The sequence below is a fragment of the Taudactylus pleione genome, unplaced genomic scaffold (assembly GCF_031769625.1).
Source record: "Taudactylus pleione unplaced genomic scaffold, aTauple2 ptg000442l, whole genome shotgun sequence".
In the NCBI taxonomy this organism is placed as follows: domain Eukaryota; kingdom Metazoa; phylum Chordata; class Amphibia; order Anura; family Myobatrachidae; genus Taudactylus; species Taudactylus pleione.
In genome coordinates, this window is record NW_028284844.1 from 5,441,787 (window position 1) to 5,456,049 (window position 14,263).

Below are 14,263 nucleotides of genomic sequence, written 5' to 3' on the forward strand. Positions count from 1 at the left end.
ACTATTTTAAATAGCATTCATTAAAAGTTAATTTTATTTTATTTTTTCAAACTTTATTTATTTATCAGAGCATAGAAAAACATATCGCAGTATAAATTGATAAAACATATAATATATATACGTATTATCAATTATATATCAATCAATTGGACTATAACACAATCTAAATACATACAACATCTTCCCTGGACGTGGCCGGCTGAGCCCCCCTCTCCCCTTTCCAACAAAAATCAAATCAAATATCTTTCTAATATTAATCCGGAGGGTCAAAAACAATCGGAGGGTCATTAAGCAATATAAGAGTCTCATACCATGAGGTGTATTGAAAACAATTGAAAATTTGATGTTTAATAGATGTAGATAGTGAATCTATAAACCCCTCCCATAATTGGAAAAAATAAATGGTTTTAGCTTATTTTTGTAAGGTGGATTCTAACCAGTCCATCTGAAAGACATGAAATAATTTATTTCTAAATAGTGATATCGATGGCGGTAATGGGTTAATCCACATTTGAAGTATACTTTTTACGGGCCACTGCAGAGATTATCATCAACAATTTCTTACTTTCAGGTGGGGCTCGAACATCGGATGGTAAAATGCCCAATATTGCCCATTCCGCCGATAGGGGTAAATAGTTAACCAAGCAAGATGAGGAATATCTATTGACTGATGACATTCCCACATACAATGAACAAAACTTGCCTGCACAGCACCACATTTAGGACAGTTGCTATTGTCCGACGCTCCCATCACAAACCTGCGATGGGGGGAAATATAGACATTATGGTGAATATTATAAAACATCTCCCTATACATACTTGCTGAGAGTATAGACTGAGAATAAGAAAATTAATTCACTATTTGATTCATAGATAAGTGAAGAAATAACTGTGACCAAGAAGAAAGACCTGTAGTTATTTTTTTCATGATCCATTGGAGGATGAAGAATTTTATAATGTAGGGCAGGGGTCTTCAAACTTGGCCCTCCAGATGCTGTGGAACTACACATCCCAGCATGCACTGCACATAGTTTTAGCATGCTGTTATATAAAAAAGGTGGCAGTGCATGCTGGGATGTGTAGTTCCACAGCAGCTGGAGGGCCAAGTTTGAAGACCCCTGATGTAGGGATATCATCCCACTTCCCCCCCCCCATGGGACGGGCCAATAACAGTTCCAGAGAATTAGACCAGTCTGAAGGTGAGAACACCCTAATTACCGAGCTTACGTAATGTTGAGCTTGATGGATCGCCCAAAAGTTAGACTGAGGCAGGTTATATTTAGTGGAAATGTCAGCCACCCGCAACAGTTCACAAGTCTCGGTATCAACCAGCGCACGGACCCACAAAGTCCCACAAGAACCAAAGGGCCCCGAAGCAGCGCCACTTTGAAATTCGGGATTGAGTGTTAATGGGAGTAATAAAGAATAGTGACTATCAAGGTTTCTCTGTTTTCGTGTAAAATGCCATACTCGCCAAGCCGAAATTAAAAGTGGATTGTGAACAACCTACTCAAAAGTTAATTTTTAACCTTTTCATTACTCTACTAAAAGTGAGCCCTCAATAAAGGGAGTCCTTTGGCTTTTCTTGTTACTACCTGGAGTGAATTTTGACTCACGAGGACCACCACCAGAAAGCAATATTATTGTATTGATGCTCTAGTATAGTCTACATTGTTCCAAGTTTTGGTAACATGCCGTATAGAAGAGAATAGCAGCAGCAAAAGGCTAAGGCAAAAAGCATGGTCATTAGCCATAGGAGAAGTCTGGAACACTGGGCGGAAAAGAAGTAGCCATGGGTCAAGGAGAAGCGTGGTCTACAACTCAGCAAGAGTCTGGTGCACAATGCAAGAACATAAGCCAAATCAGTGCACATGGAGAATCTACAAGGATCAGCAGTTAGTAACAGGCACACAAGACAATCACCTAGCAAAGTGTGCTTGGGCTCTCTGTCCTTTATACAGAAAGGGGGCAGTGACAAAGGGTGGCAGTTAACGGACGTTTATCCCTGAAGAAGTTGGAGAGGCAGCTACGGATAGTCCGTCTGTCCCTCAGCCTCGACCCCATTCTCCTTAATAGCCCCCCTAGATAACTAACTTGGGGCCAGCTCGTCTGAAACAGAGAAGCAGGCAGAGGATAGGTCCGGGATCTTCCAGGCATACCTACTGTATGTAGTGTGTGGTTGCAGGCTGCCCACAATCACCCTCCCTTGATCTGTCTAGCGTTCCCACTAGGCTTCTTTTGCAGGGCACCGTACCCTTCCCCTTTTTTAAAAGTCAAAATGTGCCCTGCCCCATTTCTAGCTCCCTACTGGAATCGCCACGCTGACAGGCTGCAGAGCTGTCTCAGCTCATTTCGGCTGACAGCTTTTCCAAGCTGCATGGCTCCCCCGGTAAGTGAATAGATGCACATGGCATCTATTCACACTGCGGGAGAGCTTGAAGGCAGCCCAGCATTTCCGTAAGTGCTGGGAACGCTCCCTACATTGATGGAAAGGGGACGCATCTCAAGGACACTTGCCCTTTTCTAGTGACCACGTCTCTTTTTCAGGCTTGTGCGATCAAAGTGCCCCTGAGAGTCGCCCTGCCTACTGGCCACCCTAGAATGACAATTATTGTCAGTAGCCCCAAGAAAAATAGCAGCTAGAGGGAGGGGCACGTTAGTTAAATCTCTCCCAATGGATGGTAGTGTAGCTTCATGAGAAGTCACGCTGATTAGTGTATATGCACATATGTGAGCGGATGTCAGGAAGAACGACTTTCAGAATGGAACAAGTACAGCAAGTTTAAAGCAGCAATTTAGAAGCACTAAATATTGCTAAATATTTCAGTGAGGGAAACTTGTTGCCTGTTTTGCATGACATCAATGCACTAGTCTATAGGTACACCTTTATATACCTTATTGGGATGGGATACAGTAGTTTTCCGTTCCTAATATTAGAGTGAAGAGGCACATGTGTGCTTGTGCCGACATTACACAAATACACTCATGAAAAAAACGTGCTTACAATACAGATATTATTGGATATTAGAATTTTACATAGAAATGTTAAGAAATTGGACTACAAGAAAGAAAATGCAAGACTTTAGCAGAGCTACTGTAGCAAGGAGTGCTGCAACTTGTAGTTTGACATAAGCTGGAGAGCCACAGGGTTCCTAAGCTTGCTTCCGCAAGGGTACCAGTGTGACCTCACATTATTCTTAAGGCCGGCACACACTAGACGGCCTAGTGTGTACCGACCTCGTTAGCGATGCGACCTGGTTGGGTGCCGGCAGCGGCAAGTGCTTACACACTTGCCGATGCCATGGGCAACGGCGCGAGAGTGGGAGCCATGCTGCATTCAGCAGCATGGCCCTCGTTGACGATGTCGATGCGCGGGAGCGCGCATAGTCAGTGACATTGTGGGTACACAATAGATGATGTGCCCGATATATAGTCCGATCCCCCCTCTAAGTCCCTAACACCCCCTTCTCTGCTGCCTAAACCTAAGTCCCCCGGGGGGATGCCTAACCCTGAGTCCCCCCCCGGGGGTGCCTAACCCTAACCCTCCCTCTCCCTAGCCTAACCCTAACCATCCCGGGGAGGTGCCTAACCCTAAGTCCCCCCCGGGTGCCCTAAACCTAACCCTCCCCCCCACGGCTGTCCGCTCGCGGCGCTCGGCATCCCTTCGATCGGGATGCAGGGCGCTGGTCTCCCGGCGTCGGGTAAATGACAGGCGTCTAGATATAGACGCCCGGCATTTCACCCTCGCCGGGATATGACAGTCGGGAAGCCAGCTGCCGGTATTAAGGCAGCCGGTTTCCCGATTGTATACCATTCCAAGAGCAATCAGTACATTGCATTCTGATTTGAATGCTCCAATCACATAAGTAATGAATTAACACTCAGGAATCCGAATGTGGTCTAGTTACAAACAGCTTATTTAAGTTGCATCCTCTTTCAGGTTGTAAACACACCCAGGATTTGTCAGGACTGGTTCTGCAAGTCTTCAATGTGAACACAGCTTTAGTCAAAGTAGTTTAGCAGATGCAAGTTTGCATGGACGCCATAGGATTTGCCTGGCAAGTTCCTGTGTGACTGACAAGCTCTGGTTAGAACGTGGCCCATGCAGAACTGGGAGTATATGTCACCATGTCTCCTGCTTGAAACAGAGGTTCGGTACCCGCTGGCGTTTGCCAACAGTCCCACCACATGTGAAACACAGATGTGTACGTGTGGTTATTTTATTTGTGTCTGGGGGTCATGTAAGATCATTAGAAGTTACTCCACTAACCTCACTGTGTTTAACGGCCATTAAATGGAGCATGTGGCAATACTCCCTAACACTTTACCATTAAGCCCGGGCACACGCTGGTACTACGACAGCAGGTATCAGGCCAGTGGGAGATAAAAGGGGAGATGTATCAAACATTTGAGAGAGTTAAAGTGGAGATTTTACCCATAGCAACCAATCAGCTTCTAGATGTTATTAATCTAGCAAAATGGCAGAAGCTGATTGGCTGCTACTTCTCTTTGGAAGGTTTGATACATCTCCCCTAACAGTGTCGGACTGGAGCATGATGGGCCCACCGGGATAATCAGTGGTAAGGGCCCATGCTTAAGGGGAGTGGTCATCCACCAGAGGGGTGTGGCCTGCCACCACAGATGGTTGGCTAACCATTAGGCAAATCTTGGTGTAGATTCTATAGAAGTGAACCAAGCCCCCTTGTTAATGAGTGGTCCTGCTCCACCAGGTAACTGACTGTCTAATAGTGTAACAATTTATAATTTGGGGTCTGAAACCTGACACCTAGAGGAGGGGATGGGCCCACAGGCAGTGGGGCCCACCGGAGATTTCCCCTATACCCCTGTGCCAGTCCAACCCTGTCCCCTAAAGTCGCTAGCAGCTCGTAATGAAAATCCCTGAGTCAGTTTTAATCAGCGCATTTAACCACTGTGCCACTTCCTTCATTCTCTATATAAAGTTTATACAGGAAAGCAGTTCAAATATTCATCCTTGGGAACAATTAGGGAGTGAGGTGCCCTCCATAAAGGACATTACTGCACGCTAATTATTTACAGGCAACTAAATCCTTGCAAGAGAAATAGCTTGGATTAAGCAACCCAGCAAAGCTGATTCAATTAAGTAACAGTATCTGCTGAATGGATGCCTGTATTGGGCTAAATATATCTGAATGCCTGGGTCTCTCTTGTATCACACAATGCAGTGACAGACTAGCGGCACTACTGCTAGCATTGCTACTGCTGAGGAAAGTGCATTAACAGATTTACATTCTTCTATAATCGCAAAGGAATCTGAGCGTTCCATAAATCCAGCCTCCTGGCAAAGGGTCATTCAATAACACATCCGATAACAAATCATATTACCCAGGAGCCTTCAGATTGGTCAGTGACTATCAAGATTCAGAGATGGGCACTACTAACAGCGCAGCTGCGTACAAGACGCATCGACCGCGCTGCAATACACCAATGCCGCCGGAGACGTCTTGTGTAAATAGGCGCCTCCTGCCGTCTTCTGTGATCTGCTGCTGCATCCGAAGACGCAAAATCGGCTCAAACTGCATGAACATTGGGTTATTCAGGCTGTCCGATGAAATCGCGCTGCCGGGGCTATGGCACGCCTAGAGAACGGATCTGACACGCTTCCTGACGCCGCCCCCGAAAGCCATCAGCATGTCAGAGAGATCTGCACATGTTCACTGTGGCTTCTGCGCATATGTCAAAACATTGGAGAATTACGTAAATATCGCGTTTACATAAAACTCTAAGTTAGAGTATCAGAGTAGGGTGAGTAGAGGTGCGAGTACACATGAGCAAGACGATTTCCTTATATCGATTTTCAAGTGTTAGTGAATGTGTGATTTAGCCGCTGAAATACAACATCGATGTTGACCGATTAGATTGATTTTTAATCAATTAAAATCGACCTTTAGTAAATTTACACCTTATTCTTGGTGCAAAAAAAAAAAAAAAAGACATCTAAAAAAACAGCGTCATTACGTGTAGGAACTCTGCACCGCCTGCAGCTCCGATGCTGCGCACCCACTGAATATTAGCTACATGAGAACGCCCCATTACAGCCCCAGTGTACCCTTCTGTCGCAAGTGGAGATGAGACTGAAATGCGTATCATTCTGCATCACTGGTACGTGCGTACACTTCATTGCGCATTATGGGGCTGATTCAGACCCGCTCGCTAAGATGCATACTCTCGCTGCTGCCTATGGTATGCAGTGTGTATACATCTCAATTTGCATGTTCATACCTTAGCGAAAGTTCACAATGCATTCGCTCGCTGCATAGACAGCCCAGCAGAGTGAGTGACAGGGGAAGCCGTTTGTAGGTGGTAACAGGGGCTGGCCATTAAAAACGGGGAGTGGAGGTGCAAAGGCAGGCGTGCCTGAGCATCTCAACGGCGTGTTAGAGGTGTACATAATTATAAGACAGCATCATAGTACACGTCACCTGGCTGGTTTTCACACTGAAGTGCTCGCAGTGCTTGTGGCAGGGTATGGCCAACCTCAAGCGCTGTGATCACATCCGATGTACCGATGGTTGCATACACTTCCTGGACATGACGTGGGCATCTTAAGAAAGGCTGGTGGGTGTCTGCATACACTATGTGATCGCTCTCTAAGTAATACTGGGCGTGCTACTGCATTGCTGTGTGATAGCACTGCAGACGCAATTTGCATACACATCGTGTGAGCTATCGCATCTAGCGAGCGGCTCTGAATCAGGCCCTATGTGCAGAGCAAATACACGCACGATATGCTCTGCAAACAGGTGTACATTCAACTATGATCAGCCCCTATTGGCTCTAGTTCTGTACGCTGTACTTGAGTTGTAATGCTACGACCACCACAGTGTCAGTAGATGGAACCCATTGCATCCAATGACTTCCCACTTTCCATGATGCTTGTGTCTGGGAACGTTGTCTTTTCCCAAATGCCCCCCGATATATTAATTTGCCTATATCACAAACACCAAGGGGTCCATACAATAAGACTAGATTAAGTATGGCTGCATGTCACACTTGTGGTAGCTCCTAACTCGACGATTTTTGTTCGCACTCCTCTGGGCACCATACAAAAACCTGCAGGTCCGCGAGGTGGGGCGAGTTGAGTTGCCGGCGTGCCCACCCCCCCTCCTGGCTAGTTGAATGGCACCCAGGAGTATAAGGTCTAATTGTTGCAGTCCTTGACAAAAGTATGCCATTTTTTGTTTTATATCTAATTTTCTTGGGGAACAAGCTGACTAAATGTGAGGGGTACGTTTCTGAGGTTTAATGGTGCTAAAGTCACTATTATCCCTTTCAGATAGGGGAGCTAGGAAATTGCCGGGTCTATCAACCTGGCAATTTTCCCGGGTCTCAGCCCGACCCTGGTAAATAGCAGGGTCGGGGTCCCGGGTTGTTTGCATTCACACTTACCTAAATCCCGGATCAATGCGCGTTCATGTGCAAAAACCCGGGATTTAGATGTAAGTGTGAAAGAGATATATGTGATGAAACACAGTGAAAGTACTAAACCTAAAATAAGACAGTAATATGCCTCCCAACGGAAATAAAAGATGTATTCCCATAATGGTAATTTACAGCAAAAAAAAAAATTAATTTGAATATTGATTTCTAACTGAGGGATAATGTCAATGAAAATAACTAATGTACATTAACACAGTATAAAAGATGGAACTATATTATGTATATTTGTTTCATCAATTATTTATATTATGGTCTCTCTTTACACAACACTTACAAGTAATCATACACAGACTGGCCTAAAAGGGAACCAAGGGCCTGATTCAGAGCCACTCGTAAGCGGCAGCTCGTTCGCTCCGAGCGATGTTTGGCCAACTGCGCATGCGTACGGATCGTTATACGCATGCGCGAACCAGTCAGTGCGGTCGAAATTCATGTGCTCGCAAAATAGCGAATGCCTGATAATTTGAGTGACAGAATAAGGCGTATGTGGGTGGTAACAGGGGACGGTGCTTGAAAAGGGGGAGTGGAGATCAGAATGCAGGCGTGCTTAAAGGTCAAAACGGGCGTTTTATGGGTGTGCATAATTAATACAGCAGCGTCATTGCCCACGTCACTGGGTTATTTTATAGCCAGAACTGCTCGCAAAATTGTGGTAGCAAAAACCGACCACAAGAATAGCGAGCAGTTCATACCCTGTTCGATGTACTCGATTAATCTAATAAATAGCCGATATGACGTAGGATGCGAGCGGCCAGGGGGCGTAGTTTCCCAAAAAACGATCGCAAGTTTTGTTCGCTCGTTCAGACATAGAGGCGTGAACAGACCGCAAAGAGCGAACGGTTCATTTGAATAGCCACCCCTATTTTCAGGACGAGCGAGCGCTAATTGCGTCCGGCTCTGAATGAGGGCCCAAGTCTGTTTGTTCACGTTTTGTTTTTACACATCACTGATTCAAATTGGTGTATATATATATATATTTATATTTAGGTTCCTACCAACTTTGTATCATTATTTGTCTTCTCTGTGGTACTGATATACTGTAGGGCCTGATTCACTGCCGATTGCAACTGCGATTATGGACGCAGTTCAACTGCGATAGTATACTAATACATTGCGATGGGATACAGTCAGGATACCAGCAGGCGCTATCCTGCCGGACGATGTCCCGACATTGACAACCCGATAGGGGACTAAAGATAGGCGTCGTAATCCTGACGCCGATCATTAGCCCCACTACAAAATACCGAAACGCGACATACCGAATGAAAGTAAGCCGGGTGTCTTAGCGTCTAACCGCGGGGGGTAAGGGAGGGTTAGGTTTAGGGACACCTGGGGTTACTTAGGGTTAGGCACCCCCCGGGAGGGTTTGGGTAGGGAAAGGGGGTGTTAGGGACCACTAGGGGGGGTTAGGGTTAGACTCTCCACCCAAAAGGGTTAGGTTTAGGGTGCGGAGAGCGGGAGTTAGGTTTAGGCACTAGGGGGGGAGGTAAGGATTAGGCACCACTAAGGGAGGGATGGGGGGGGGGGGGGAAGAGGGGAGGGTTAGGTTACTTACCAGCCCCAGTCGGGAATTAGGTCAGTCGGGGTTCCGCTGTTGGTATTTGATCCGGCTGCTATTCCCATTGAGATCACTATGCCACCGCAGCACAACATGACGCCCACCTTACCTTACACACATCTGTAATCCTTAGCAAGACTGCGAAACCATGGGTACAATCGAGTACCATCGCAGCCTCACGTTGCACAAGCCCTGACCTTACTCAGGAATTGCTAACTTCATTGCACGCTATGAGGCCTCAGGCTGAAAATGGCATCACAGTGGCTAATTTATGCACGCCCCTGCAACGGCATTCAAACGCACTGGCACGCCTGCATTTCGCTGATCACCCCACGTCACCACCCACAAACGGCACTTCCTGTCAATCATTCAGTGATGGGTCTGCGTGGTCACTGCGATCGCAGTTCCGAATGCAGAGGCTGGCTCATGCACGCGCGCATGCGCAGCACGCAACAATCGATTTTGTGCATAATCGCAGTTGCGATCAGTAGTGGATCAGGCTCATAATTCCATCACTTTGGCTGATGAAAGGTGGTGACCATCAATCTTCAAATAGTTCCACCAATTCCCAATGGGCTATATTCACTAAGCGCCAGGTATTCAAAGCTACCAATTTTCTGTGGTTTGTTTCGCTGGATTTAAAACGTCAATAATATTAAATGCAATGGTTTTTCATTCAATATTATTGCTGGTTTAAATGCCACAGGAAAAACCGCCGATAAGGATTTGACAATACTCCAGGGTATATTAGAAGTCCCAGAACTCTCATTACTGTATATCCTCCCCAAGATTGGTGTTTTCCATTAATATAGTCTCAGATTTTCTTTGAATCTTCATGATGAAGCTTGTGTTTGGAAAGCCACTAACCACCTATCAGACAGGTGTATTTATTTGCACCCTGCTCTGTACCAGGGTCAGACTAAACCTGATAACCCCCGTGTATTTCCCAGGACTTATGTCTGAAAGGGATTGGGTATGAAATACTGGCAGTCGGGATAGCTGCTTTCAAAATACTGACAGCGGTATCCCGACAGGGGTCAGGTAAGTATACCCTAACCCTCCCTTCTTGCCCCCAAATCCTCCACACCCCACAGTACTTTCAATCGGGATGGCGGCTGTTGTTGATTCCCGTGTCGGGATATAGACTGGTGTCGGGATTTCGACGCCTATCTTTAGTCCCAGGTCGGGCTTCCGACAGCCGGAATTCTGTCCGTCGGCATACTAACTACATCCCGTCTGAAATGGGTATTATATTAATAGTTTTCTTAATGCAAGACGCAATTTTTGATAAAGAAAATTTACAGACGGTGCACAACGATGCACACAAAGGCGCTTGTGTGGAGGTGGACCTAAATTACAAGCATATATTACATCCCAAAAAAAGGCGGATTTTGCTTACTATGCAGAGGCGGCCGTACAAATAAGATGCGTCCATCTCTTATATGTTTTCTCTAACCCTCATCCTAAATGCCTAATTGCAGGGAGTCATAAGTCCAAAATACCTGTCAGTCATCAGGCGTAAGTCCAAAATACCTGTCAGTCATCAGGCGTAAGTCCAAAATACCTCTCAGTCATCAGGCGTAAGTCCAAAATACCTCTCAGTCATCAGGCGTAAGTCCAAAATACCTGTCAGTCATCAGGCGTAAGTCCAAAATACCGCTCAGTCAGCAGGCGTAAGTCCAAAATACCTGTCAGTCATCAGGCGTAAGTCCAAAATACCGCTCAGTCAGCAGGCGTAAGTCCAAAATACCGCTCAGTCAGCAGGCGTAAGTCCAAAATACCGCTCAGTCAGCAGGCGTAAGTCCAAAATACCGCTCAGTCAGCAGGCGTAAGTCCAAAATACCGCTCAGTCAGCAGGCGTAAGTCCATAATACCGCTCAGTCAGCAGGCGTAAGTCCAAAATACCTGTCAGTCATCAGGCGTAAGTCCAAAATACCGCTCAGTCAGCAGGCGTAAGTCCAAAATACCGCTCAGTCAGCAGGCGTAAGTCCAAAATACCGCTCAGTCAGCAGGCGTAAGTCCAAAATACCGCTCAGTCAGCAGGCGTAAGTCCAAAATACCGCTCAGTCAGCAGGCGTAAGTCCAAAATACCGCTCAGTCAGCAGGCGTAAGTCCAAAATACCGCTCAGTCAGCAGGCGTAAGTCCAAAATACCGCTCAGTCAGCAGGCGTAAGTCCAAAATACCGCTCAGTCAGCAGGCGTAAGTCCAAAATACCACTCAGTCAGTATATCCTAGTATACTACCATGTATTGCTCTGACACACACAATCCATCTAAGGCACTATCACACATATCAAACTATATAAATTGCAGAACAGAAAACGCCGTGTAGAACACACAATTCTACAAAATGTAAAAAAAAAAAAAGTAAAATAAATGAATGAGCACAAATGCCAATAAGAAGCTCCTGCTTGGGGTTAACAAGCTACTGAATCAAATACCTTCGAAGCAGGAGGACCTATCCCAACTATACGCTCCGGCTTATTGCTGTGGCGCAATCCCTTGATATTTATTAGGGGGGGAAGTTGTACAATTACTTATACGTGTAATAAAGTATCCAAGGTTTTCTACTGTATGAATGGAGAATGCAGGTCCTTGTTGATCTATTATATTGTCCAAGAGGATCTTCTCCTCTGCACCCCTACAATGTTGAAGGACAGATAGATAGATAGATAGATAGATAGATAGATAGATAGATAGATAGATAGATAGATATACACACAGACACTGATGTGTACCAGGCTTGCAGGTCCTGCTGGGACTTGTAGTTCCACAGCTGCACTACATCTGCAGCACAAAGGCATGCTATCCAAGTCATATGAAAGGATAATGTGTGTAATATAAATGGTGACACCACAATGTCCATGCATACTGAGCACATGCAAAGCCCCTCAGCCAATAATGGCCAATAATAGTGATATAATTGTGTGCAGCAGCTGTATAGGATATGATAGACACAGTGTACAGGCTACCCATAATCTGAGCCTCCCCCCTCAGAGATGGAGATACAGCATAGCCCCCCATACATCAATGGCCTCCCCCCACACATGACGTCACTAATGACTCCCATCCCATTCTCACCCAGATAATGAGGCTCTCGCATAGCTCGTTCTCCTTGCCGGCCATATCTCTCTTGTCACCTGCTCCTTCCCTCTGTCCTCCTCCTGATCCAGTTGACCTCAGTCCTCACCTGGAAACAGGGAAGCAGGGAGAGAGAGCTCGATCGCCCGTGTGTAAGCAGCTCTTTCCTGGATTTGACGTAAATCTCCTAGACCTGCCGGGATTTACGCAGCCGTGACAGCGCAAGTCCCCTTCGTGAATTGCATATCCCCACGCCCCCATTGTGCTCCCGTCTTGGCCACGCCCACAGCGGATGACAGGTGGAGGGCACACCCCCAGGTCTGCAGCAGGTGATTGCCACAAGCTCAGGGCCAATCATTTGGTTCCGGGGACAGGTACAGGCCAATCCGTATTCACCAAGCGGAATCCCTTACTCGCGATTGGTTGACATGTTGCTATAAAGCAGCGTATGCCCGGCTTCTCCCTCCGTCGAGTCCTTATAATGAAGCAGTTGCGTCTCACTGCTCCATGGTGCTGCCGGACAGTCCGGAGACGGTCATCCCTGCACATTGGTGCGCTGCTGTCACTCTGACACTGTGCAGGGAGGTGTTACAGCCCCCCACATCTCCCGCTGCTGCTGCCCCCGGACAGAAGGGTGGGGGGGCAGGGAGATGGCTGTTGGTGCTAAAACTAATCTATTAAACACTTGCCGCATACGGGACATTGAGGAGGGGGGCAATGTTATGAATACAGTATTATTACCTATAATTAATAATTGTATAATGTATTATCTATAATTAATAACGAATTACCCATTGCCCACTGGTAATATCCGGTGGGTTGGGGGTGTAACCCGAAACTGAGTGATTGTGATTGCCAGTTTGCAGACCACCAAAGATAGACTGGGTGCAGGCCACCTAAGATATCTGTCTCCTCTAACCTGCAGGTAAAGGACTACTGCTCCCAGCATATTCTTGCTGCATGATACTTGTAAAGGACTACTGCTCCCAGCAGCATATTCTTGCTGCATTATAATTGTTTGTCCCTGCCCGAGCTGTACTAGGTAAAGGACTACTGCTCCCAGCATATTCTTGCTGCATGATACTTGTAAAGGACTACTGCTTTGAACAATTAACTTAGATGTAATGTTAAATTAAGTGGTATATCACTGCATAGTATCTGTAGTTGTTGGTTTAGAATATAGTTTTATGTTTGTGTTTTCATAGTTCAATGCAAGGTATATAGACCCAGATGCTAGCTTAATGGTATGTTCTGTTTGTTTGTTTAAGGTAATTTATTGCTTGCAATAATAGTGGGAGTGTTTTGGGGGTAGTTAGAAATTAGTGGTTTCACATGCTAGGTCTCCTATGTAAGGTTCATTAGAAGGCTGGACTAAGCCTTGGCTGGGTGCCCTATCTTTAGAAATGCCCTATTTTAAAAGTGTCAACTTCTTTTTAAATCGATTAATTGGCGTTATATCAGCGTGAAACAGAAGGAAACCCACCAAACTACAAACAACAACCTAATTAATTGGACAAAGTGGAATGAACAATTGTGAGTTCAGTCTCCAGACTACTAGCTCCTGTGGACACATAACCAGGACTTTCATTATTGAACTCCCTGTCTGGTGGCTGCATAAACCTGGTGCCTCCCTTGCTACTATTGCTGCTGGCTCTGTGCTTTACATATAATCCTAATGCATACTTATCTGTGTTATGTCAGTTTTCCTCTATAATAATGTCCTTTTACCTTAGCTCTTTTTCGAAGTCTTATATCTAGCTCCTACCACTGTATATTTTACTATTTAATTTCTGCTCACACCAAATCTCCACTTTTATATACTCAATAATAAACTTTTGCAGTACAGACTCTTTTCCCACACTGCACTATTACTTGCGTTTCTGGAAATCTGCTCTCTCCTACATTCTGTCTTCATTCCTACTTTTAACTTTTCTTCCCCTATTTACATCATCCTTACTATTACCATGTTTTCTTCAAATCCCACCTTCACTCAGTGTCTACCTAATCTTTTGTTCTGCCCCTTGCTTCCATCTTTATCCTTTTCCCCTTGTCTCTTCCATTTCCTCTTCCCCTTATCTCCTCTCCTCTGTTTACCTTCCTCCCCATCTTCTCCCATTACTCCACTTTCATTCTCTTATACTCCAC

The 14,263-nt window shown here is 45.7% G+C and overlaps 1 protein-coding gene across 1 annotated transcript in view; it reads right to left on the reverse strand.

Moving 5' to 3' along the window:
• HOOK1 (hook microtubule tethering protein 1) overlaps window positions 1-12,300 on the reverse strand; it is a 94,466-nt gene extending 82,166 nt beyond the window's left edge. Inside the window, exon 1 of the mRNA XM_088447874.1 lies at window positions 12,119-12,300. Coding sequence (XP_088304000.1) covers window positions 12,119-12,163 — 45 coding nt within the window. The 5' untranslated portion in view covers window positions 12,164-12,300. The remainder of the gene's footprint in view (window positions 1-12,118) is intronic.
• Window positions 12,301-14,263: the final 1,963 nt, after the last annotated feature.